Raw genomic sequence first — 27,106 nt, 5'->3', positions numbered from 1 at the left:
TTGGCCTTATCTTTTTAGGGTCTTCTGACATCTGGGGCAAGAAAAGACTGAGGAAATGACGTCGGTCATGCGCATTTGTACCCTGACGTCAGACTAATGCGCCTTGACCGACGTCAGCCTTATACTTTGGTATTCGGGCCGACTGGGACAGCGGACTACCCAAGTGTCAGGACTGCAGCAATGTGGATCTTCGAACATCTACATTTATGGTAGGTACAAAACTGTACTTTTTGCAGAACAGGCCTGATTTTTCTTACATTTTGCTCTGTCCGTCAGCTGATACCAATAGACAGTCTGTCTGCTCAATGGTACTTCAAAGTCCAGATTTTTTTTTTGTATTGGTATATGCTCAGTTTACAAAGGGCATGCTGGTTGGACTTGTCCAATCAGCATGCTCGGTTTTGAATAGTAATGCGCATATATTATATAATATTAATTTTTGTACATTATGTTTCACGAGAGTTGCTTCTAAAAAAACACAGTGAGGTCATCAAGGTAGAGGAGGCTTGTGAATTTAGCCAGGTCACATAATCTCCAAATTGTTAGGTTTTGCAGGATGCTTTGGGCTTCATTCTTACGGGAAAAGTAGCTTGTGGTCAGATTTGACCAGGGAGGAAATTACAGTTGTTGGGGAGCAGAGCTGCCCCATATTGGTAAGGAACATATCCAGGGTTTTATCACCGCTGGTTGGGGTACAGGCTAACTGGTCCAGGGAGTTTGTATTGATGAATTCTAGAACTCTCTGGGCATATATTTTTGAGGAAGTACAAGTTTCCCAGTTCATGGAGGGATAGTTGAAGTCTCCTAGGACAATGGTGTTTGACTTAATACATAGGGATTCCATACAAGTTAGGTAGGAGGTATGGGTTCATAGGTTTGTATTAGGCTAATGACCACAGGGGTCTTTGTAAGCCTAGCGATGCATCCCACATTTCTGACAAATTCTGGTATCTCTAGTAAGAGTGCTTGGGAGATGAAACATTTACAAGCATGAGCCTGGGAGATGAACAATTTACAGGCTGCTTGTGTCCATTAGAGACATAGGTGCCAAACCAGGGATGTATTTCCTGTTCTCCATCCAGTTGTCCAAGTTGCACTTGAATTGGATTAAGGAGGAACATTGTTTCACCTGGATGAGGAGCCTGTTTCATAGAAGCGCTAGTCTCTGGGACACATACCTGTTTCTCCATCAGGTCCTGTTTATATCACAGACGAGGTTTAAGTCTTTAGAACAGGTAATTCTGATGCTGCTTGTTTTGCAGATATGCAGGAGGTCCATCAGAGTGAGGTCTGACAGTGTCTTGTATACCAAGTGTAGGTCTCCTCTCAACAGCCTGTAGGAGACAGAATACAAGGGTAGAGCTTTGAGGCAGTCTGCATAGGCCATGTTGTTTATGCCTTGTATTCTTTTAGTGAGGAACCTCTGTAGACATTCCAGTGTGTTGGATATTCCTGGTTGGGTACATACCAAAGGGGGGCATGTACTCGATAATAGGTGTAATGAATGCGAAATACAGTGGAATAATAACCTCCTTAGAGACCTAGATCCCATACCTTTGTTTATAAGTTGAACAACACAGAGTGATTTCCCTGCTGCCATAAGCATGTGATGGTGAAAGGTTAGATTACATTCTTTGTGTGTCCCCAAGTCCCTGACAACTGGGTCACCTTTTAGAACTGTATTGTCAATTTGATAGTTACTATGGCTGGCACACCGATCCTTGAGAGACTCCACCTGTAACTGGCCTCTTTGTAGAGGTGGACTTCCCAATTCTAACTTCCTGGGTCCTGTCTTTGAGCCAGCTGGCTATCCACGGAGTGGCATAAGGGTTTATACCTAAACTCTCGAGTTTGTCAACAATGCCTGAGTGGGGTATTGTGTCAGAAGTCTTGGCCAGGTCAGGGTAGGCAGTGTGAACCATTTTTCTCCTGTATACTGCTTTGGTAACCTTCTCAAAGAAGTCCACCAGGTTGGGTAGGCATGACCTACCCTTGACGAAATCAAGCTGGGTCGAGTCCAGTGTCTGGAGATTTCGTATGTCATTGTTGATGATTTCCATGTTAATTCTTTCAATGACTTTTCATATGAGACTAGTGAGACTTATGGGTCTGCAGTTTCCAGGGTGTGTAGATGGCCTGCCTTTGTACAGAGGGATGACTGTTGCTGTTCCCCAGTCATGATGCACAAAGCCTATTTGGAGGCTGCAGTTAACTAGTGATTCCAGAGGGCCTGAAAGGTTATATTTCATGCTATTTAGAAGGCAGCCTGAGACATTATCAGGGCCCATTGATATAGTATTCTTGGCGTTAGAGGGAACATTGAGAACCTGCTCACTAGTGATAGTAAGGAGAGTTATATTTGATGGCATTTTCAGAGGGGAGGCTGGGGGGCGTGAGGGGTAAAGTTAGAGGTGAATTTGTCTCCCAGTAGGTTTGCTGTTTTCTCTGGCTCAGTATAGGTTGCTCCTTTAACAATGACCTCTGCACATAATTGTATATTGCTTTTGAGACTGAGTATAGCTAAAGAAAAACTGGGTTGTCCTTTGCATAGGAGGTCAGATTTATCTCAAATTTTACTGTGGTAGACTTTATTTGTCCCCTGAGTTGTTTGTTTAGCTTGATGAAAGTTCTTTTAGCTTTTCTTGGTGCTACATCTCCTAATATTTGCCATGATTTTCTTCCTTCTTTTATACATCCTACTGATCTGATTTCACCAGGGTGGCTTGTTTTTTGATTTAGTTGTATACTTCCTGCTGCCTTTATACAGCTATTAACATGCTTGTATAGGATTTCTGGAAATCGTTATGCATAAGCAGCAGTATTCTGAGGGTTTGGTGAGCTTGAAATTTTGTCAGGTTGTCACTTAATAGGCCGGATGTCATGATCCTTAAGGTCTTCACCTCCCATGCTCAAGGTACAAGGTTCGATCCTGACCTCCAGCCAATACCTGTTTGGAGTTTGCATATTCTCCCTGTTTCTCTGTAGGTGTTTCCCCCATCCAAATAAGCATGCAGAGTGTTTCTATCTCAAACTCACCAAAGAATGGAGCTGTGGGCAGAAGCACAGACTACATGGTGGGCCTGTAGGGGAAAGAGTTGTATAGACCAACCGCTTTGGGCATCTACTGCGGTGCACAGCATCCTCAAGGTAGTAGAACATGGATCACAGATTGTGCACCGTAGCAGGGTGTAAAATATGGCTGTTGATGATTCTGTCATGTTGACTAATCATGTTGACTAATGTCACCAAAATGGGCATGGGTGGTTACCAGTGATAAGTGGGTTGAGGACCTGGCCTCCTCCATCTTATGCCAGGGACCCACGTATGTGCCCCTTTTGGCCAATGTGTACCCGCCATAAAGCCCAGTAGCCTTGGCCGACTGGTGTCCAGTTGCCCAGCCTAGGTTACCTGGGATATCTGATTTTACATCCAGTTTTCACTCAACAGTCAACCCTCCAAAAATAAACTAAGAATTTCTGCACTCCGTGTAGGTTGACTGACTGGACGGCGCTTAGAAGTGGATGACATGATGAACATCCTGTTTATCCAAGAGATGAGATGGAAGGGCAGTGCAGCAAAACCACTTGGCTTGGGATCCAGAGTTTACTACTCAGGAGGAGGACAGGCTAGAAATGGTATCAGAACTGTGGTGAAAGACAGGCTTCAGACAGCAGAGAGGGATGTCATCAGAATTAGTGACAGACTCATGGCAATTAGACTGCAGTGTAGTGATAGGGCAGTATTCAAAATTTCACCCTGTGTCCCACAGCAGAGTTGTGATAGTGAGGAAAAGATTGCATTCATGTAGCAGTTGCAGGACCTACTGGTGTTGATAATGGGTGACTTTAATGCATATATCGGGGCAGACAGAACAGGATATGATGATTGCCTGAGTCCACATGGGTGGGGCAACAGGAATAAAGGATAGTCCATTCTAGACTTCTGTCTGGCAAATGATCTGACAGCAGCCAACACATGGTTTAGAAAAAGACAGTCACAAGATCACATACAAGAGTCACCAACATGCAACTCATGCAGACTTTTTCCTAGTAATGAAAGGGCACTGGGGTATAATCAGTGATTGCAAAGTCATTCCCAGTGAAGCAGTATAAACCACTACTTGCCACAATCAGGTGCAAGCAGTAGTCAAAGAAGTCTCTAACATCAACAGAGTCTAGGCTGAAGATCTAGATGTTAACTGGAGTGAAAGTATAACAGTTCAAGGATTTACTCTGGCCTGTACCACCCCAAGAAGAGAAGGAAATAGGTGGAGTTGAAGAATGGCAGCACCTCAAAATAGCATGCCTGAGGACTACAGAACTGATATGTGGTCAAGCCAGGCATGGAAATAAGATACATAAGGAAAGCTGGTGGTGGAATGCAGAAGTCCACATCAAAAGCAAGGAGGAGTGCAGGAAAAAGTGGAAGATAGAGAAGGCAGACCAGGCTAGGAAGGAATACTGGTTGGCTAACAAAGCAGCTAAGGAAGGAGTTGCAATAGCAAAGAATTGGGCTTCAGAGACGCTGGACAGGCTTCTGGAATGTGACTCAGTAAGTGGCACAAAGAAACTACATTAGGTTGCAAGGCAAAGGCAGAAAAATAGAGAAAATAGTCACACACCCTTCATAGGGTGTCAGTAACAGCCTGCTCACCAGCCCACAGGACATGAAAGGCAGATGGAAGGATTACTTCCAGCAGCTTCTAAATGAAGAAAACCCCACAGAAGCTGCACTGCCCCAGACACAGCCTACAATGAGAGAAGAAGAGAAGCCCACCTGAGGAGAAGTTAGAATAGCACTAAGGAAAATGAAGTTAGGGAAAGCAGCAGGCTCAGATGAGGTCAAGAAGATATGATGAAGATGCTGAGTGAGATGGGGGAGAAATGGCTTCTGTGAGTATTCATAGCAGTGTGGGGAGAAAGGCATATCCCAGATAACTAAGCAGTCTTCCATATTAGTTAGGAATGGATCCAGTCCATTTTACTCCTGGTTGGCATATTGACAGTCTGGTCCAGAGAGTTTGGGTTTACAAAATCCCAGAAACTCTGTGCCTGCACATTTGATGTTGTGTATGATTCCTAGTTAATAGTGGGGTAATTTAAAGTTGCCCATGAATGTGGTATTGGGTTGGATGGAGAGCGTTTCCATTAAGCTTAAATACGTGTTATGGGTTTCTTTGGTCATAGAGGGAGACCTATAGCTTGCTTGGAAGTGGTATGGAATTTTGCCTATGGTGATTGAACATGGAGAAGCTCAAGTGCATCATCTTGCTTGACTAGCCTTGAGCTATATTTATTCTGTATGTAAATCAAGACACATCCACCTTTAACCCCTGACTGTATTAGCTGTTCTAAGTGTCTAAAGGTCTAAATGTGTGGAAGGCATTATAGCCTTGCACTGCCAAGGTGCTGTCCAAGGCTTTATGACTGCACAGATGTCACCATTTACTAGGGTACGGAAAGCTTGTAGGGAATGGAGTTTCTTGTTAAGACTCCTAGCATTGGGTAATAATACCTTTAGATCTTCTTGGTTTTGATTTGGTTTTGGAAGTATTTTCAGTTTGGCGTTGCCTAAAAAGGGCACTGTGGGGGAGGACAGTGTTTTAGCTAATGTTCAAAAGCCTAGAGGGGAGAGGTGAAACCATCCTTGGAAAAGTAGCGTTATCTGTTGACCATCATCTTCCATGCTGGAAGTATTGCACCCCCCTTAGAATGACACTAAAAATTAAGCCAATTATTAAAGTCACTCATCTTCTGTTCATATTGTGGAATCGTCCTTGGATGAAGTAGAATGTTGTTTAATGCTAGGCGCATACCAGCCTGGGACATGTATTCCAAGAGCACCATGATGTCTCTCTTCATGTAGTGTGGGGAGATATGTGACAGGTCATTTTTGCCTACATGGACTATGACTGAGTCGTACTGGTTCTTGTGATCCAATGGCCTGAGTGAATGTGTTATACGGTGGATCCGTACCCCTGATACACACCTGATCATGACTTTTCTCTTACTCACGTGATGACTGAGACATCATTGTGTCTCACAGTAGTCTCTTTAGTGACTAGAATGTTTGGTTTTGCGGTGATTTGATTTACAGAAGTTCCATGAGATGCGGATGTTGTTTTTAAAGAGTTTCTTTGGGGGGGGGGGGGGCATTTGTTATGTGTGCTTCATCTAGGAGGTCTTTGGTGTTTGGGAAGGTTACATTTAATAGGGTCGACATATGTGGGTCTATGTGTCTGTTTCGTGGTCTGTGTGATGGGTGCAGTGTATGTACTGCTAACAGCCTGATTGACATTAGGATTTCTTTTATGTGAGAGCTTTGCTTCCAGTAGCATTGTGTAAAAGTATCAGGTTTGCAGTAAACATAAGTCAATTTCTGTATTGCCTCAGGTTGCCCCTATCCACCAAGCTGGTAGCAGAGATAGTGGAGAAGTTTGATATCTATGACATCAGCCCTTTTTTATTGATTAGTCAGTTGCAGTGAGATTATAGAGTAAAGTCACGAGTGTCTGGTTTGCAAATCTGGGGACAGTGCTTGTCACTGTGCAGACTAGTTGTCCTGTGTGCAATTTGGTATTGATGAAATTTCAAGGGTGATTGTACAGGAAAAATGTCAACTCGAAGTCCCTATGTCTATGCAGGGAACTGCCATATACTTGAGGGGAAACTATTAAAGTAGACAGTGATGATTTAGGAAGATATTCTGAAGTTAGGTTAGACATTTGCTAATCAAGCAGTACTTACTGAAAAGAAGTAATTAGCTTTATAAGGAACGATGACTATAAGGGAATCATGTAATTGGCTTCACACTGGTGGGGTACAATGCCTATTTGCTTCTTCTCTCACCAGAAGCAAAACAGTAGCACCAAATCCAAGATGAGAAGCAGTCCTCAGGCACTTTGGTGATCAACAGACTTGTCCTAGATGATGCATGGATCTGTAGGCTTATTGTGGACTTTTCATAGTAGATGCCTTGAATAGCAACCAGACCAGTCAGGAAGGTCCTACACTGACATGCACCACCCAGTCAGAGACAGGAATCAATGCTTTCTCCTCCGTCTTTCACCAGAAGCAACACAGATTCCAAGCTGACACCTATATAGCAGTTAGACCTTTGGTGATCAGCGTTCTCCAGGGAATAATGTCCCTCTGCTCCTTCTGTTACCAGGAGCAAAAACATAGGTTCATAGGTTGGTACTAGGCTATCGGCCCTAGGGCCTATACAAGCCTAGCCATAACAATTCCCTGGATATTTCTTCCCACAGTATTTACTTCCCTGGACCCCTGTCTAGCAGGGCGACTGACGTGATCCCCAGGGTGAATTTCCTATCTCCCATCCAATCGTCAGGGTTCCTTTTGAAGAGCGCCAAGGAGGCACTCTGCTTGACATGTATGGGCAGTCTATTCCAGAGTATGGGGAGTCTCTGGGTCAGGAACCTATCCCTCCAGCATGTTTTGTTCATTGTGATGACAGGGTTTAGATCCCTGGAGTGTGTGGCTCTGAGGGATTGGGATTTCTTTAAGTGGAGCATGTCCAACAGCTCAGGGTTTGACATGGCCTGTATGTGAAGCAGAGATCGCCTCTGAGTAGACGATATGCCACAGAGTATAGCTGGAGGTTTTTTTAGATGGTCAGTATAGGGCATCTGCTTTAGGCCTTTGATTCTTTTAGTGGGGTATTTCTGTGGCCTTTCCAGCTGTTGCAGATAGGTACATACCAAACGGGGCATTGTACAATAGAATGGGTCTAATGAGGGATGAGTACAGTGGGACAATTACCTTTTTTCTGGATGAAAAGTCCTTAGTGATGAGGTGACTTGACCAATGAGGGGTGACCACTGGTGTGGAACATCTATCTCCCATGCTGGTAATGACCAGGTCTAGGATATTGGAGCCCATGGTGGGACAATGGATTAGTTGATCCAGGGTGTTGGAATTTATGAATTCCAAGAACCGTTGGGAAAAGGTGTTGGTACCCGAGTAGTTTTCCCAGTTAATGGCAGGGTAGTTGAAATCACCCAGTATTAGGGTGTTTTGTTGTATCTTAACGTTGTCCAGTATGTTTAGAAAGGTGTAATGAGAATCTTGGGACATGGTGGGGGATCTGTAGCAAGCTACAATTTAGATTGCAATCTTATCTAGTGTTAGTTGCACCTGGAGAATTTCAGATGCATTGTGTTGGGCAACTAGCCTGGAGGTGTGAATATCCTTGGTGAATATGGACTCTCCTCCACTTTTAATGTTTCGTTCTTGGTTTGGTGGCCGAAAAGTGTGGTAAGAGTTTGTAGCCTGGTATTGCAGGGGTGCTGTCTGGAGCCTTGAACCAGGTCTCAGTTACTGCACAGATATCAATGTTCTCCATTTTTAGGAGTCCCTTGAGAGAGTGCATTTTGAGGTTTAGACTTCTAGCATTGAGTAGCGTTACCTTCTTATTGCATCTTATTGCATGCTTGTGTCTGTTATGGTGGTGGTTTTGTCCTTTGAACCTTGCCTAAAAAAAGGCACTATAGGGTTGGCGAGGGCTTTAGCCAGTAACTTGAATCCCAGAGGTGACAGGTGCAGACCATCTCTGGTAAAGCATCGTGGTTTGTCGATCATGTCGTCCCAGGTAGACAGATACTGTATCCCCTTTGAATGACACCAGAAGCTTAGCCAATTGTTGAAGTCAATCATTTTGTCCTTATACTGTGGTATCATTTTGGGCGAAGGCAGGATTCTACTCAGGGTTAGAGTCATACCTGCCAGGGCCACATGATCTGAGAGCTATTTCATTTCTCTTTTCATGTAGTCCAGGGAGGTACGTCTCAAGTCATTCACTCCAACATGGACAATGGCAGAGTTGTATTTGGGGTCTATATCAGCCCGTCGAAATGGCTGACAATCGAAAACCAGATGTTCAAAGTGTGAAGTTCGAACACTGATTATCACGAAGCCGTGGAACACCAAATTCTTTCCCAAGGAAAGAATTTGGTGGGTCGTTTCTCTGGCTTCACGATTATCAGGACTGTGGTGGGAAGATGTTCTTCGTGTTTCACTGTTGCAGTCATTACATTTGGGATAATCTGCTGGCAGGTTGCCCTCAGTCAGCCTGAATAACAAAGTCTTGGGTCCTGCGTTGGTTGCTGTCTCCTCTTCCATGACGTCAGGGTTATAAAACATGCAGCCAACGCCATTTTAATTAGTCTTTCTTGCCATGCGGTGCCTGGAGCAGAAGCAGTTCGCAAGTGCCGGTCGGCCGACTCCTGAAATTTTTGTTTTCGAGTTTCAGAACGGAAGTCTTCAAACTAAAGCTAAGTACCCCGTTGGGGAAACTTTTTCTTGCTCCTTACCGATGTCATTAAAAGTTAATAATTGTATTACTTATGGGAAGCAAATACCTCATAAGGATTTTCATTTGTACTGTATTCCTTGCCTAGGCCCTGACCACAACCTGCCTTGCTGTCAGTTTTGTGCTAAATTTAACCAACGCACTATTAAACGTCAGTATATTTTTGCTTCTAAATACTTTGGTTCAAGATTTAACTATCCTGAAATACCGTCAGTTAGCAATCCGACTACCGGAATTCACAAAAAAACAAAGAAAAGGACAGACAGACGGTCGAGGTCCAAAACTGACGACGAAGCTTCTCCTAAGCCAGTCGCTGGTTCGCCGGTACTCAGTGCGACGCTTTTGCAGTCCATGATGCCCGCTACTTTTGAGTCGTAAGCCTCTACCAAGACTCATTCGGAGTCCACTATGCTGCAAGATTCTCCAAGTATTGAACCCGCGGATGTCTCTCCCTTGGATTGAGCCGCTGAGCAGGCACCGGCTTCTGAGGGTGTTTTCAGGCATAAAGATTTGTATATTACACCGGCGCCATCATCAAAAACAAGACCAAAACCAACTTCTATGTCTAAAAAACTGATGCATGAGCCACATGCTCAGGCCCCTATGCCTAAAAAACAAATGATCAAAATGGCTGAGGATTTAATTACCTTGATCAGGGGTTCCCAACCCCCTCCTGCTAAGAGGCCTAGGCAAGTCACTGATTATGAATCTTCAAATCAGGTTTCCATTTCTTCTGATTCCCCTTATGATCAGGAATTTTGTATTCCCCCTTATGAGGACTCTGATGCAGAAGAATCCATCCCTTCTGCTTCTCCTCCTCCTGAGGATTTTTCTTTTGGAGAGACTTTTCATACCTTAAGGGAACATTTTCATTGGGAGAGTAGATTTTTCAGAATCCAAAAAGAGGCTTAGGGATTTTCTTCTTCTTCCTCAGCATAGGCCTTTGGCTGTACCTCCTGTTTTAGACATGGTTGATGATGTTTTCTTAGAATCCAGCATGGCTCGTGAATCCCTGCCTCCGGCTCCTAGTAAGCCAGACATGTTACAGGGTTCCTGACTCCCACAAGTTTCTTTTCAAAAGTCCTACTGCTGACCCTGAAACAATTTCTCAGGGTCCCAAGGGTGTTAAGGCTTCTACTGCTAAAAATCCTACCCCTTCTGTTAGAGACTGCAGGGCGCTGGATAGATGGGGTAAGAAGGTTTACGCGTCTCCAACCCTGGCAATCAGGGCTTTAAACTGTCAATTTCATATGCTTAAATATCAACAGCATGTCATGGGCTTACTGAAACAGAAAATGATGTTGATTTCTGATTGTGTGGAAAATAGAGTTACAGGATTTATTGCATTCAGCTGCACAAGTTGGAAAGCATACTTTGCAATGTGGTTTTGATTCCTTGGAGGCCTCTTGCAGGGCCGCCATAACTGGATCTGTGATAAGAAGGCATGCTTGGCTCAAGGAGCAAAATCTGCCTGATCATGTTAAAGCTAAATTGCTGGATGCTCCTTTACAGCAGGACAGTCTGTTTGGTAATAGGACAGAAGAAGTTTTGAAAAAGATGGAAGATAAAGCTAAATCTATGCAAACTGTAAAAGATTTCTTGCAAGTGCAGCCACCCAGGTTCAGTAGGCACTAGCCTACTAAGAACTGGTCCTTTCCAGTATCCAACAGAGCCACTCAGGCCAAAACCAGACACTCCAAGGGCTCCAGGTTTCAGTCACAAGGATCTTACAGGACAAAACAGTGGGGTGCCTCCACCTCCAAATCAGGAAGTAGCAAAGCACCACCATACGGTAAACAGTCTCAGTGCCTTTCCTCTGCCATTTCCCAGCACTTATCTTTTGACAGCCCCTTTGGGGGGGGAACTAGCACTTCATGCTCAAAATTGGCATCTAATTACCCAGGACAAGTGGGTCTTAAATATAGTATCCCAGGGGTACAGATTGCATTTCCATACATTGCCAATTCCAAACGGATGGCCAGATCTGCCTCCAAATCAGTGGGCAGAGGCCCAGAAACAAGTCATGTCCTTCATGGATATGGGGGCTATTCAACCAGTACCAGAAAAGGAAAAAGGACAAAAGTTTTTATTCAAGACTTTTCCTGGTACTCAGAAAAGACAAATCATGGCGTCCAATTCTGGATTTATCCATTCTAAATACTTTCCTGGACATTCCAAAATTCAAGATGCTGACTCTATAACAGCTACTGCCTATGCTAGGCAAGAATGCCTGGTTGGTAACTCTAGACTTAAAAGAGGCTTACCTGATATCCCAATCAGGAACTCTTGCAGAAGATGCCTCCGCTTCAAATCTGGCTATTTGCATTACCAGTTCTCTGCACTGCCCTTTGGCTTATCTACTGCGCCCAGGGTTTTCACAAAGTGCCTGGCACCAGTGATTGCATTTTACAGACAAAGAAACATTCACATTTATCCTTATCTGGATGATTGTCTAATTCAGGCAGAGGACAAGGACACTCTTCTACAACATCTGGTGTTTGTAAAAAGTCTTCTAACATGCCTAGGGTACACAATAAATGAAAATAAATCACAACTGGTACCCTCTGTAATTACATTCCTGGGTGCAAGCTTGAATGCAACTGCCCAGATGGCTTACCTTATGCCAGACAAACAAGTTCAATTGATAACATACTTCAAACAAGTGGCCACAAAAACCCAGCTATCTTCAATAAGACTGCATATGAGGAAACTTCAGTGGTACCTAAAAAGCTTATAGAGTCAACATTGTCACAGCCTGGAAACAGTGATTCCTCTCATTCCTTGCCTGCAACAGGAGTTCCTTTGGTGGGCAGAGGCCTGTCGCCAAAACAAGGGACTGTCATTCATTCTACCCCCTGCCACCCAAACCCTGACTACAGACGCATCAGACTATGCTTGGGGGGCCCATCTGGCAGGGAGATGCATTCAGGGAGAATGGAGCCCAAATCAAATGCACCTACATATCAACCAGAAAGAAATGCTAGCTGTACAGAATGCTCTGACAGCCTTCAAGGACTTCCTTCATCCAGGACAACTACTAATAAAGACCCACAACACCACAGTTATGTGGTACATAAACAAGCAGGGGGTACCCACTCCTACTCCCTTTGCAGACTAGCCATGGCCTTGTGGAACACAGCCTTGACTTACCAAATACATCTACAAGCTCAATTCTTGCCAGGAAAGCAAACTACTCTGGCAGACGACCTAAGCAGAAATCTTATGGACCCACACGAATGGAAACTGGATCCACAAATCTTCAGCATGTTGACACGAAAATGGGGGAACCCAGACATAGATCTTTTTGCCTCCCCTCCAAAACTACTAGTTAGACAAATTCTGCACAAGAATTCATCACAAAAAAGCTTGGAAAGTGGATGCGGTCTCCTTCAGCTGGAAAAACCTATCAATCTATGCCTTTCCCCCTCTGCCTCTGCTCTCCACGGTTTTACTAAAGGTCAGACAGGAAAAACCAAAAATGATTCTGATTGCTCCAGACTGGCCTCGCCAACACTGGTACCCACTTTTAAGGAATATGTCACACCTTCCTATGTGTTACTTGCCTCAGACTCCTCATCTATTGTCTCAGCAGAACTATCAAATTCTGCACACTCAGCCCCAAACTCTGAATCTTGCAGCATGGCTAATCAACTAATTTCAACAATCACATCCCTCAGTAAACCTGTGATGGATGTCATTTTGGAGGCTAGAAGGCCCAGTACTAGAAAATCTTATGCTGATAAATGGAAGAGATTCTGTGCCTGGAACCAAGCACAAGGAATAAACACAGCAATGCTCAATATATCTTAGATTCTGCAATATTTAATTGAGATGCTTCACAAGGGCCTGTCTTTCTCTTCTATAAAAATCCATGCCTCTGCCATCTCAGCTTATTGCAACACAGAGCCTCCTCTCGTTTCTCATCCCCTGCTAAAGCAGTACCTCAGAGGGGCCAAAAATTTGAGACCTCCCAGGAGAGCACCAGCTCCTGCATGGGACCTCAATTTTGTGCTGGAAAAACTCACCCTACCTCCTTTTGAACCAGCTGCTACTGCTGACATAACATTTCTTTCTTGGAAGACTGCCTTTCCTTTAGTAGTCACTTCAACTAGAAGGATTTCAGAACTACAGGCTCTCATGGCAGTGGAGCCTTTCATTATCTTTTATCCGGACAGAGTGGCCCTCAGAACCAATCCTACTTTTATGCCTAAGGTGGTATCTAGTGTGGCTGTTAACCAGACCATTCATCTGCCAACTTTTTTCCCAAATCCGCAGAACGAGGGGGAGCGGATTCTGCATTCATTGGATGTACACAGACAACTAAGATTCTACTTAAACAGGACAAAATCTGTAAGAAAGTCTGAGCAACTATTGGTGGCATTTGCTGCAGGGGCAGAAGGGAAGGCCATCTCAAAGCAGACTGTTTCAAAATGGATAAGCCATTGTATTTGTTTCTGCTACATGCACCATGGTAAACCTGTCCCCAAGGGGATCAGATCCCATTCCAGCAGGGCTGCATCTACTTCTGCAGCTTTTCTCAGAGGGGTTCCTACCAGAGACATTCTAGAAGCTGCTACTTGGAGCTCAGTTCATACGTTCACAAAACATTACCATTTACCTCCCTTTTCTAAATCCAAGGCAGGCTTTGCCACTGCTGTCCTGCAGGGCGTTATAGCCCCTCCTAATGCTGTATAATTCCATCCTCCTATCCATAGCTTTGGGATTCTACCCAAATATAATGACTGCAACAGTGAAACACGAAGAACATAGTACAGTTGTGTACACTTACCCATAAATGTAGATGTTCAAGTGTATTCACTGTTGCAGTCCGGATTACCCACCTGCCAGCCCCCTTTTTTCTCTATTATTATACCTCTTCTTTCCTTCACTATGCTCAAAAGCTTTTTTTGTGTATTTGCTTTTTGTTGGAGGTAAACTTTTTGTGTTCTAAATTTCATGCTTATATATACGGGGCAAGAAAAACTGATTAAAATGGCGTCGGCTGCATGTTTTATACCCCTGACGACCTGACGTCATGGAAGAGGAGATGGCAACCGACACAGGACCCAAGACTTTGTTATTCAGGCCGACTGAGGGCAACCTGCCAGCAGATTACCCCAAATGTAATGACTACAACAGTGAATACACTCGAACATCTACATTTATGGTTAAGTGTACAAAACTGTACTTTACAGGTCGGGTTCAGATAAGTGTGCGATTGTGTAGACGTTAGGGTTAGGGCGCGGGTTAGGTGAGTTAGGGCACAGGTGAGATGTGTGTGTGATAGTGACGGACCTTAGGGGTAAAGTATGGGGTAAGGTAATTGGATAGATAGTAGTGTATGTACAGTTTAGTGTAGGGTTAGATGTAGGATTTTAAGTGTTTGTGTGTAGATTGCTGTTTTCTTGGTCTGCTTGTGTTGTGTGTGTGTTTCTTGGAACAGCAATTTTTTTTCCGTGGGGAAAAAAATTGTTGTTCTAAGACTTTGATGTTTTTGTAGTTCGTGTTTAGAAGTTCGATCATATGGTGTTCCAACTTCAGCTGTTTCGGTGAACTGATATAGACCCATGTATTTGTACTTGTTGTGGAGTGACTTGAGTGCATGCGTTATGTGACTGATCCTGGCACTAGGGTTGCCACCTTTTCAAATGGTCAAAGTGGGACATTTTTGGTACAAACATCAGATTTTACAGGCCGACACATACCCATGGTCAGAACAAAGGTTAGAACTTAACTTTTTTGCCTAAATAAAAGCTTATTCTTGTAGCATTTTAGTTGCTTATTCTGTTTCTTATAACATTTAGGTATTTTAGATACAGAATAACTGTTTTATGCAACTATTACATAAAATATAGGAAATAATTTTGTCCTAAAATCTCAGGACATTTGCCATTTTTACAATTTTTTGTCAGGACACAACTGCCCAACGAGGGACTGTCCCTCGCAAAGTGGGACAGGTGGTAACCCTACCTGGCACCCAACAGGCAGCTGACTGTAATTTTCTCCTTGCTCAGCCTGATGAGTAGGACATCTGTGTGCCTGACTATAGAGTCACCTATGACTAAAGTGTTGGATACATTGCCTTGCCTTAAGGGCTGTTGTTGGGTGGCACACTGGTGTTGTGAGCTGTGTGTCACTTTGGTTGTTTGTGACCGGTGTGCGTTTGCGTTTCAGCTTCGGAGGTCCTTGCTGCTTGGGCAGGTTAATGTTAAGGGCCTCCGCATATGTGGGTTTAGTGTTGCTGTGTGTGGGTGTTGATGGTGTGGGTTTTGAAGGGCTATGTGTTGCTTGAGGTGTAGTGCAGATGTTAACCTTCTCCTCTTGACTGTCTAGCACAATCTTGGCTGGAGAGAGCTTTACTTCCAGTTTGGCTGTGTAAGTGCATCTCTCGCAGGTTATAGTGTTGGGTGGTAGGAGGAGAGGGTTGTCTGTGTACATGAGGCAGTTGCTGCATTGCCCCAGTATGCCCAGATTCACCAGGTGGACAGGAGAAATCACCGGAAGCTGACCCTTGGACATGCCTGTTTAGGTAATTTTTTGTAAAGTACAAGAGCTGTTTTCCCTTACCTTTGCAAGGTACTTTTCAATTATAGGCTGTTTAGTGCCTACGATTAATTTCTCTGTATTAACAAGCAGAGTTGAGTGCTTGTATCAGTTTAAGGCTTCCTAGTGCTTTCCAGCAGGTTCTAGCGCAAGTGCTAGTCACAGGGGTTCAGATTTTAGTGCTACTACTGAGAAACCAGCTAGTTCTAAGGAAGAATTTGAAGAACAGACTTTCTGGCACCTGGAATAGTTTAACCGTAGCCCGGTGGTGCTGCACAATGCGAAAAATGCGTAAACACGTGCATTTTTAAGCCAGAAAGTTGAAAGGGATAGAAATAAGCCCATAATGGCTAAAATTACAATTTCAGAGCTGGAAACCACTCCTCTAGTTTCAGACAAGCAGTACAATGCTCATCACTCCCACTGGTAGGCAGTAGGACTTGCCTCTTCCACAGCAAGGTCTGGGATAGCTCTGAACACAGAAAATAAAGTCCTGAAACCAGCAAAGCCTGGGATCTGGACTATACTAGCTAGGAAAGGCGGGAAACGAGCAAACAAGATAGTTTTTTTTTTTTTTTTTTTTTTTTGTTAAAACAGGCTAAACACAGAAAAGGCTAACACACTTGAGTGTGTATCCCTAAACAGTAAATACAATTAAAGCTCTTCAAAATTAGCAATTTAAAACTTTTTAAATGAAGCAAGGCAAGTGCACAACTGAAAAACGATTTAAGAGGCAGTAATACAGTAGAATAAGTAGCTAGTCTAGATATACAGAAAAGTCTATATATACAGAAAAGCAGCTAAAACACACTAAAACAATTCAGATGCAGTGCAGCCTAGAACACTTGAGTTGCAGCAATATTAAGGCAAATACAGTTTTAATAAATGCAGTAAAATATACTCTATATTTCCAAAATGTTTGAGAAACACAGTCAGAACACAAGGATATTCAGACATTTTTTTTTTTTTTAGAAAGGAGGAACAGAAGGAAATTCTCTCTGTATTAGGTAGAATGAGCTAATGACACTAGACTGGGAGGAGTGTCCCAGATCAAATTTAGAGTAGGGACGGGCAACTGCAAAGCCAGCAGGTATAAAGACAAGATGCCAATAGGGAGGGTGGGTGGCATAAAACACTACAGAAATGTTTATCACAAGTGAGCCAATAGCTATGAAATACAGTACAAGTATGCAGAATACAATACAATTTTTATAAATATCTAAAATAAGCAATAACTACTACAAATAAGCAAAAATGCATGGTACTTATTGCTATACATCACAGATCAGCTGTTCCTGTTCCTCCTCAGATAGGTCTGTGTGTAATGGCTGAAACACTCACGTTAACTTCTTAGCAGAAAGTTGAAACCTGAAACAACTTTAAAAAAATTTCAAAAGATCAATGAGGTGCTTTCTCCAAGCCGTAGCCCTGGCAACCCAACTAGACAATGACCATAACTACTAAACTCTCACTAAAGTGGGGGATGGTCTTTGCTTTGATGGCCTGGACAATGAGCTCAGAAAACAGCCTCTAACAAACAACTAGGCCCACAACACAATCAGGAATATGGAGAATATTACAGCTGCAACCTAAACTATTTTAGGCAGAACACACAGAAATATTCATCACAAGCACAATCAGGAATATGGACAATATTACAGCTACCACCTAAAGTATTTTAGGGTACTGCGGTGGTGGTGCTGCGGTAGCGTTGTTGCTTCACAGTAAGACGTCCTGTTCGATTCTCAGCTAGAGCGTCTTCTGTGTGGGGGGGGACATGCGTGAATGGGCGTTCCTTCGTTGAAGGTTGTGCGTCAGGGCCGGCAACTCGGTACGTAAAAATCTACTGCCAATTATTAGCGGACCGGAGTTCTGCTGTGGTGACCCCTAACCGGGAAAAGCCGAAAGACACAACAACCTAAAGTATTTTAGGCGGAAAACACTACAGAAATGTTTATCACAAGTGAGCCAGTAGCTTTGAAATACAGTACAAGTATGCAGTATACAATACAATTGCTATAAATATCTAAAATAAGCAATAACTACTACAAATAAGCAAAAATACAGGCTACTTATTGCTATATGTCACAGATCAGTTGTTCCTCCTCAGATAGCTCCATGTGTAATGGCTGAAACAGAAGCATTAATCCCAAGATGACTACTGAGGGGAAGAATGTGGGCTCTCCATTGATTGGTGGTCTTGGACTATGCAGATTTTAAAAGTAAGATGGAAAAAAGTGGGTTAATATCTTAAGAGTTGCAGTGTGATTTAAGCAGTTAAATGTGAAAGGGGGTTATTCAAGCATTAGTAGTCTAAAGGAAGAGCCACTAATGTTAAAAGAGCAAGATAGAGTGGATGGATGGTGGACACTTTGTAATCTGGCTCTGTGGAATACAGTAGGATGGCCAGTAAATGTAAATAGCTGAAGGAGGGCTAACAATAGCCAGTGAAACAGAGGGAAGAAAATATGTGGCCATATTAAAAAAGGGGCGAACAGTGATGGGGGCAGTGTGTTTCTTTGTGGCTCACATGAGACACAGCCCTTGTTGCTTTCCTAACTCAAATGTGCAATAGAAAAAAAGAATGTAATTAAAACACATTGTAATGAAAATACACCACAGTAAACAAAACAGAAGAAAGCAATAAAGCAATGCAAATTACAAGAAAATAATATAAGGAAACACAAATTAACCTTTCCTTCACAGCAGTCCATGGCAGAGTCTGGGTGAGCTTTCCTAGTAAAGGAGACACAGAGCAGGTCTTGTTTTTAGCTATGATTGATGAGGGATATTTTTCATAGTAAGTTGGACATGGAGTTCTTGTCTAACAAATCTGGAGGTAAGTTTTTTTTAAAGAATATAGAAACATCGCTGTCTTTAGAGAATTTGTCTAATGCGGTGGGTCTGTATGTGTGATCAGCACTGAAGCTCTGCACTGAAGGATTGTTTTTACTGGTCTTGAACCAGGGTCTCTGTGGTAATGCATGTATTGATGTTTGCCAGAGTAAGGCCTGCGGGGTGTGGAATTTTTGTTTAGGTTTCTAGCATTGAGCAAGCAGTACCTTAATGATGTTTATATTCTGTTTAGTTATGTTGGAAGCTTTAGAAAGGCACCACAGGGTGAACAAGATTTTGGCCAATATATGGAAGCCTTGGGGATAAAGGTGCAGGCCATCCCTGGCAAAGCGGTTATGACTGTCTACCATCTCTTCCCAGGCTGATGTATTGTAATCCCTTTGAATGACACCAGAAGCTAAGCCAGATGCTGAAGTCCATTATCTTTTATTCATATTATGGCATAATTCTTCAAGATGGTAGAATACTGCTCAAGTCTAGGTTCATACCTCCTCAAGTACATATTCCAAGACCTCCATCATGTGTCTCTTCATATAGTCCAGGGAGGTGCATCTCAAGTAATTTATACCCACTTGTATTTTGAATGTATTATTTGCTTACTTGGGGCACAAGGACATTAGTGCATGTGTGACGTTGTGGATCCTAGCAGTTGATAGACAAGTGACTATGACCCTGTCCTCACACAGCCCAGTGAGTGATGCATTGGTGTGTCTCACTATGGATTCACCTATGACTAGGATTTTAGACTGTGGAGCTATACCTTATTTTCTTTTGAATTTAATCAATGTAAGTCATAGATGTGGGTTTATAGTGGGATCTGTGTGTGCTGTGTACATTGCTGAGGGTACTTGTTTCTTAGGATACATTTAGGAAGCCTTTGTGGTTTAATTAGATGGCTTTTAAGAGTCTCAGCATGTGTAGGTCTGTGTTTGGTCTGAGCTGTGTATGATTGGTATAGTGTGGTATTGCGTGGCACTGACTGCTTGTTTTTTTTTTTTAATAGGGGCTTTGTCTGAGAGTTCTGCCTCCAATAACATTATATAGCTTCATCTGTCACACACTGTGCCAGTTTACCCATCACTGTCATACACCTAAGAAGAGGGAAAAAAAAAGTAAATTAAAACTGAAGATGTGCATGTGAGCATTCTGATTTTGAGAAGAAAGTGAAATGGTCAGATAGAGGCATGGATATACCACCACAAAGTTAAACGTGGCATTTAGTTTAAACAAACAACAGCAGAGAGCTATTAAAAGAAACACAGAACCATAGCCCAGACCCGTAGCCTGCCCATCTAGTGCCCGATGCTTGTTTCCCCATAGCCCCTTAGCTCAAGATTTTGGTTGATTGGTGCATTAGCTATGACTGCAGCCTATCCATGCCTCCATCAGGTCTTCAGATCAAAAGAAAAAACAAAAGCAAAATGCTTCTGTACCGACATTTTGGTATTCATGGTATTGTATTCTAACACTTTGTGCCTGGGAGATTGCCTTCCTCACCCCACCCTTGCTACATTAATGCCTTGGTCAACAGTTTCTGAATAACCACCAGAACTATTCTAACCTACCCAGCTTGAAATACTCTGTAAAAGAGTACCTTACAAAATCTTGGACCTGCTCCTGTACCAATCCTGGCTGAACATACTCGCTATACTTCACTCGCCCCTTTCAACCTAGATCACACATTACAACCCTCTCCAGCCTCCTACACCACTGCTTTTTGTTTTCCCCACTACCTTACCTTATTTAATTCATCTCTGCAGACCATTCCTGTACCTCTTTCTCTTTCTTCCCTGCTCACCTAAGCTGCCTGAAGGCACCCTACCCTGCACTCCTTTTTCTTTCTATAACCATAGTATGAACACCTCTCTCATACTAGAACATCACTCAGTTTCACCTCACTGTCTCTAATAATGTAATATCTGATCTCTCTTTAAATAGCTTATTGGAATTGTCTCAGGTCTCATTTATCTCATACTAATCTATGTAACAAATAATACGGTTATTGAGTTTTTCCTCACATATTGTCTTCAACTCATGGTATTGTTTTTCATTGCACTCTACTGTGAAACATATGATCTGATGTTGTTAATCTTCATTCATTCATAATGAGTGGGTTTCGGTTCCGTCCTTGGAACAGACTCGGCCGGTATAGAAGCTTGCGCCAGCCAAAAAACTCTTGAGCTAAGAATACCCATAGTGCTCCTCTCCTTATCTCCTCAGATCTCGTTTGCTGCGTGTACAGTTCAAGACTCGTCAGGCCAGCTCTCAAGCTAAGTGATTCGTTTTATTTAAAAATCCTTTTACATTTTCTGTCAAAAATTACCTTTACTCTAAACTTTAGTTGTCTATTTTTAATGATAGTTTTTTACTTTGTGAGTGAAGTTTTTCCCCTTTTTTACTTTTACCTTTTGGTATTTCTTCGTACCATCATTGGTACAGGCCCCTCCCTTCTACCTGTTGGTATTTTTTAATACCGTTGTTGGTGTTCTTCCTTCCTTTCTTGCCCCTTGGGTATACTTTCTTTGCCATTGTTGGTAATAATAACCCCCCCCCTTTTTTTGATGCGTGTATTTGCTTACGGTTGAGTGTGAGTCAGCTTATTTTTGTGATAGATACTGCTGTCTAAAACTTCTATTTTGTGCATATTTTGCTGATATTTTGATGATGTTTGGCTGTCTGTTGAGAATGCCTTTTCTATTATGTCTGATAAAAAAAGGACACTACAAGGCTTAAGCAGTGTGATAAATGTGGCAGGAAAATGCCAAATTCTGATGGACATATGTCCTGTGTTTATTGTTTCTGAGTTGAGCACTTGAAGATTCAACCACCTTGCAAGCTTTGTAAGGGCTTTAGTGCCTGCACTTTGGCTGAACATAAAAATAAATTGATTTTAAAGGATCTCTTGAAAACCCCTTTATCTGAGGCAGAGGTCTCAACCCCTCCCAAAAAGTCAAAGAAGAGGAGCCACACTTTGCCTTTGTCTCCTCAAGCCCACAAATCTAAAACTGCTATGGCCTAGGATCGTATGGAACCAAAACAGAAACTCATGAAAATAACTTCTACTCCTTCTACGGCATGGAATACAAAACTCTGCTCATGGTGTCATCCTTGTCTATGGAACCGACTACATCTACTACGTCCACCGTACCGACACCTCCCACAATTCCACAGACCCTCTTGGCACCAACAATAGTCTCTCCCTTAAAATTGGTCACTTCCCTCCCCTCATCTGGCCCTACAACCACAGTGCCGAAAGTCGAGACACTGGCCAGGACCCGATATTCCCCATCAATTGACCTCTTTTCTGGACAGCAACTGTGTCCATTCCTTGACCTACCTGAATCTTCATTGGGGATGTCAACCCATTCCACCAGGAGCCTTTCGGAGTTTGACATAATGAGGCTTGTAGATCAGCTCCTGGCAGCCAGGGTCATTCCGACTCCATCTAGGACCTCCCTCCCACCCGGAGCCGAGGGGTTTTCTACACAGACTCCCACCTATGTTCCTCCTTCAACCTCTCCACAGATATTGGAGCCCTCGATACTGTCATCTGTCCCGGTGCCAGCTTCCTCAGTTCTACTGGTAGATCTTACCATGGCTCCAGATCCTACATTTTGGACCTCGGCTCAGTTGGAGCCGATCCACCCTCGAGACAGTGACTGGTCCATCAGCACTGTGACCCCTAGTATGGCGCCATTTTTTCTACGGCACCATCTACGGTTCTGGTTACTCTGACAGCTCCAAGTCCTCTTGTGACTCCTCTCCTGGGGGTGGGCTTATTGGAGTGGGGTGTGACCCATTTCCGAGGTTGTCCTTCTTGGTTCCGGGCTCCCATCCCTCTTCAGGCAGGTCTGCCTTCCTAGTTATGGAGAGGGCACGTAGCATGCTCACAACTGGCTCCTTCGGTGCCGGAGTGTCACATATACATGTCCCCTGTTCCGCAGCTGACACAGTCCACTACACCAGGACATTCATCATGAGAGCAGCAAGATACCCTACCACAGGCCACCCTCTCTATGGAGTCCTCTTCAGACGTTCCCCTTAAGGAGCCACCCTGTAAGAGACTGTGCAAGAGGAAGCACATTGATTCCCCCTGAGGAATCCCTTACAGAAGATGCATATTACAATGAGGGGGAAGGGTCCCATGGTCACCCCATGAAGAGGGTCCCATGGTCACCCCATGAAGATGTCTCCTTTGCAGACATATTGGAGATCTTGAAGCAGAGGGGTGATTAGAAGGCCACCAACTCTTCGTCTGAGGAAACTGTATTCTTGCAGGCGCTCCATGCTCCACCTTCTACTTCCTGGGTGAACTCGCCTCCAGATGAGCTAGTTAAGCTCATTGTGTAACATGCCTGGAAGGCCCCTGACACCGTTGAGCCTATCCCCAGGAGTAAGGGGGTAGCCCCCCACTTAGTTTGGTATATATTATATTCTGGAAAGAGTTAGTCATTGGTGTTGTAAGTATGCATGTCTATGGTTTAAACTGTATTGTTTTGAAGCTTTCAATGAAATATGATATAAAACCAAACACACAGTGACAGTACTTCAGCGAAATGAGATTCGTTGAAATGAGTTTTCAGTAATTTGAGCTGTCAGCATCTGGTCAAGGTGAATTCAAATTCAGTGAAATGAGCTTTCAATGAAACAAAGTAAACCTGTATGTATGTATGTATGTAGGTGTGTGTGTGCATATATATATATATATATATATATATATATCTATATGCTGGGCAGGTGTACAGTAGGACATAAAATGTTGGCCATGTCAGTACCAGTCAGGAAGGGGCTCAAAGTAAGGCCCCTTGCTCTGGCAGAAACAAGAGACTTCACCTTGTCTCATTTGAAGGCCATGCTGCAAAAACATAATTTTCTTATTCTTATTCCACTAGAAGGCTTTATTGGCAAAGGAAACAAGTTTCTTTTAATGAATTTTAAAAGCAGAGTTTCATGACTGTTTGTTGTCATTTATGTATGTTTTTATTTTAAAGTAGTGACTGAGTAACAGCTGGTGCTGGTGGTAAACAGGAGGATGTTGTGTCATTGAATGTGATTTTGGTGAATGCAATAAGAGCAAGTGCTGTCCATGAAGTTACTTTCACTGACAGTGGAGTTTGCTTTTTTCTCTACTGTCATGCAGCCTTGAGTTTGGTATTTTAAGTCTGTGGGTATGTGTGGAGGGGGTCCCCACATGGAGGTGCAGTGGAACTTGCCCCCCTGCAGAAACAAAATTAAATTGTTCATCAAAGGTGTTTTTCGCAAACGTTTTTTTTTCCATTCACCAGAATTACCTTTGATGACTTGATGTGAATCTGTGTTTAGTTAGTTTCTTCCAGATGTTTGTGGTGACTTAATGCGAAAAAGTCCATATTTCCTCCTTTCATTAAGCATCATACTTAATCTAATACCACCTGGGTAGTAAATGATGTTCCACGAAGATGTCATATTTTCAGATATTTACTGCTTCTGCTTTATGTAGACTTGCTTCAGCAGTTATAATCTGAGTACTTTACTTACACTTTTTTGCTGCTGCACAAATCCTGTACAACAGAAGAAAATGTTTAGAGAAGAACGCAAGCAGTGTTGTGTCACCTGGCTTAACTGTTGAATGTTGTCTGTAGTAATTCATCTGACATTCCTTTGTTTTTGCTGTTCAGGGTACCCAGAAGAAAATACTGGATATTGCAAACATGCTGGGACTGTCAAATACTGTCATGCGGCTAATTGAAAAGCGTGGTTCCCAAGATAAAGTCATCATGATTGTCGGGATGGTGATCACTTGTGTAATCATGTTCCTTGCCGTTAAGTACCTCACTTGAACTTTAAGCCAAGTCTGTTGAAAAGCAACAGTGTTTTTGCGAAAATGAAGCATATGCGATACTCATCACATCTTTGCTGCTGAAATGTGAAACCCATGTGCAGTGAGTGGTTCTGCACTTAACTGCTGCTTTGTTTTAACTCTTGAGAATTATATGTGAAGGGCATCTATTTTTTTAACAACTAAGCATAAGTTCAGTACACAGTGAAAGGAACTGGAAAAAGACACTTGCAGCAAAACAAAGTTGTAAAATTGGTTTGCTATGTTCAATAGGAAACAAATCTTTGACGTTAGCCACTGATTATTTTTGTGAACTACATAATTTGTTTTAACCCATTTCACACACAGTTTTCCTTGTCTCATTAAATTTTTGATTCCAGATGTATTAATGCAACATCAGTATTGAGTGTGTGTGATGTTTCATAGATTCATACTAGGCAAACTCTCCTCTGGGCCATTTTAAGCCTAGCCAATTACCCCATATGAGAATCAAACCCTGCACCCTGTGTTTCTAAGGTAAGCACCTTAACCATTACACCAATCTCCCACTTTGCAAGAATATGCATATTCCGGCTTGTACTGGTGTCTGTCTTCCATCTGTATGCTTTCACACACACTGTTTTGCAATTTGGTTCACTTTCATCATCAAAAAGGCGGATGTGGTAGGAAGTGTCATGCCAGAAACCCTTACAGCACATGGTTTCAAATCCTGAAGATACTGATGATTCTCATCTACAAGAAAATTACTAGGAATAGAATAGGTATTAGATGCAAAAATATATAAAATACATCTCAGAACTGGACTCCTTGTAATCAATTCCACTTTAGTAGTGACTGTAATGTACTACCCTATCTTTGTGGTGACAGCATGTCATCCATCCAGTGTTTCTTATGAGCCGATTTGTTTACTCTCATTCACAGATTATTTTATTTCCAGTATGACAGAGTGTGAACTGTCACCACTGCTCTTTGTGTGGAAGTATACAGTGAGTCATGAAAGCCAAGGAGATGCCCTTGGGACTGGGCTGATCAGGTGCATGGTGAGATCCACACATTAAGAAGAGTTTCATTTAGTTTTACTGGCTGTCATGACAACTGTTTACCTCTCTGAAGTGAGTAATGGTTCCTGTGACTTCACTGAAACCTAGCAAAGTCAAATGCAAAAAAAAAAAAAAGGCCACAACTTTACAGAGGAACAAAAATTGCTCGGCTGCCTTTTAACAGCACAACTCTGTACAGCTGATTCAGTTTCCTTTTCTGATATGGCTGTCTGACGTATGTGCTGGCATAGAGTAGTGCTTATTCCAGATGTTATCCTGCTGTATTGAAAGGCCAGTCTTCTCATTAATAGTTGAACTTTTGGTTACTGTTTTTATCTTTCGCACTTGGGTCACTATGCCTTACAAACTACCCTCAACTTCCCTGTAACTAGGTTGCTGAGTACTGGAGATGAGGGCAGTGTTCCAAACACCGCATCTGTGTATTCACGCTTTCCCTTTTACCCCCATCACTGCTCTCTCTCTCTCTCTCTCTCTCACACACACACACACACACACACACACACACACACACACACACACACACACACACACACACACACATATTCACTCATGATTTTATCCACATACTCTGTGAGTAGACTTGCAGATTTTAAAATGAATGTAGGAACCACTGAAATAAGGGAATGTGTTTGAAGTCTGTTTATTATTGTTGGACCCTTTGTTTCTGCTTGCAGTTATTCCATTTTCGCCTGTGTCTGCCCTCCATTTTTCGCTGTTTTCACTTCTTGTTTTACCTTCACTGTATCTTACAGTTTTAGAGGGAACCATTAATTGAGAGGTGGGTGAGGAAGATGTAGTTTGCTGATGTGACTTCCTGTTCCTTTTGTCACATACTTTGTTGCTATGGAGTGTAGTGTGTAATACAGTGCTGCCTGATACAGATATGTATGTGTAGTCATTCTTGTTTTACTTACTGGTGGAGAGTGTCTGTTGACTGGCTGTCATCACATTGGATAAAATTCCTATTAGGAAATGGGCTGTTGAATGGACATAAAACAGTGGTTCATGGAAGGCAGATCATGTCATTCAGATTTGTTACAGCTTTGCTGCTGAGTAACTACAGACATACATAGAGGAAGACTGTTGGTTATGTTTCAAACATTTTAATGCATAATTTTAACACTTTCTGGGAAAATGGATTGAGAGTAATAGTAACTGTTCATGTATAGTAAGATGGATCAAAAACTAGAGGAAAAATATATGGTTATGGTTAGGATGAATGAAATCAGAGGAGATGGAAGTGACTAGTTGAGTACATCAGCTGCCAGATCATGGAATTCCTTTTGCAATATATAAGAGGAAGAATTTTTTCATAAGGAGGGTGGAAGAAAAATTGGGCAAATTACTAGTGAAGATTATGGAACTGTGGGAGAATAAGTAGCATTAAATTAGCGAGGAATGGGCGGCATCAAACTGAAAGAGAAACTGGAAGGGGGAGGAGCTGCAACAGGGCAAGCTGGGACCATCAGAGGAGATGGATTTTTCATCTTGTAGCATC

The 27,106-nt window shown here is 42.7% G+C and overlaps 1 protein-coding gene across 3 annotated transcripts in view; it reads left to right on the top strand.

Moving 5' to 3' along the window:
• GOSR2 (golgi SNAP receptor complex member 2) overlaps positions 1-24,946 on the top strand; it is a 440,089-nt gene extending 415,143 nt beyond the window's left edge. For all 3 annotated transcript variants that reach the window (XM_044055228.1, XM_044055226.1, XM_044055227.1), the window contains one exon: positions 24,387-24,946. In XM_044055228.1, the coding sequence (XP_043911163.1) occupies positions 24,387-24,548 (162 nt within the window). In that variant the 3' untranslated portion in view covers positions 24,549-24,946. The remainder of the gene's footprint in view (positions 1-24,386) is intronic.
• Positions 24,947-27,106: the final 2,160 nt, after the last annotated feature.

Source organism: Protopterus annectens, chromosome 13.part0 (assembly GCF_019279795.1).
Source record: "Protopterus annectens isolate FY-2018-M chromosome 13.part0, PAN1.0, whole genome shotgun sequence".
Classification (NCBI taxonomy): domain Eukaryota; kingdom Metazoa; phylum Chordata; order Ceratodontiformes; family Protopteridae; genus Protopterus; species Protopterus annectens.
This window is presented reverse-complemented; position numbering and strand designations above follow the sequence as displayed.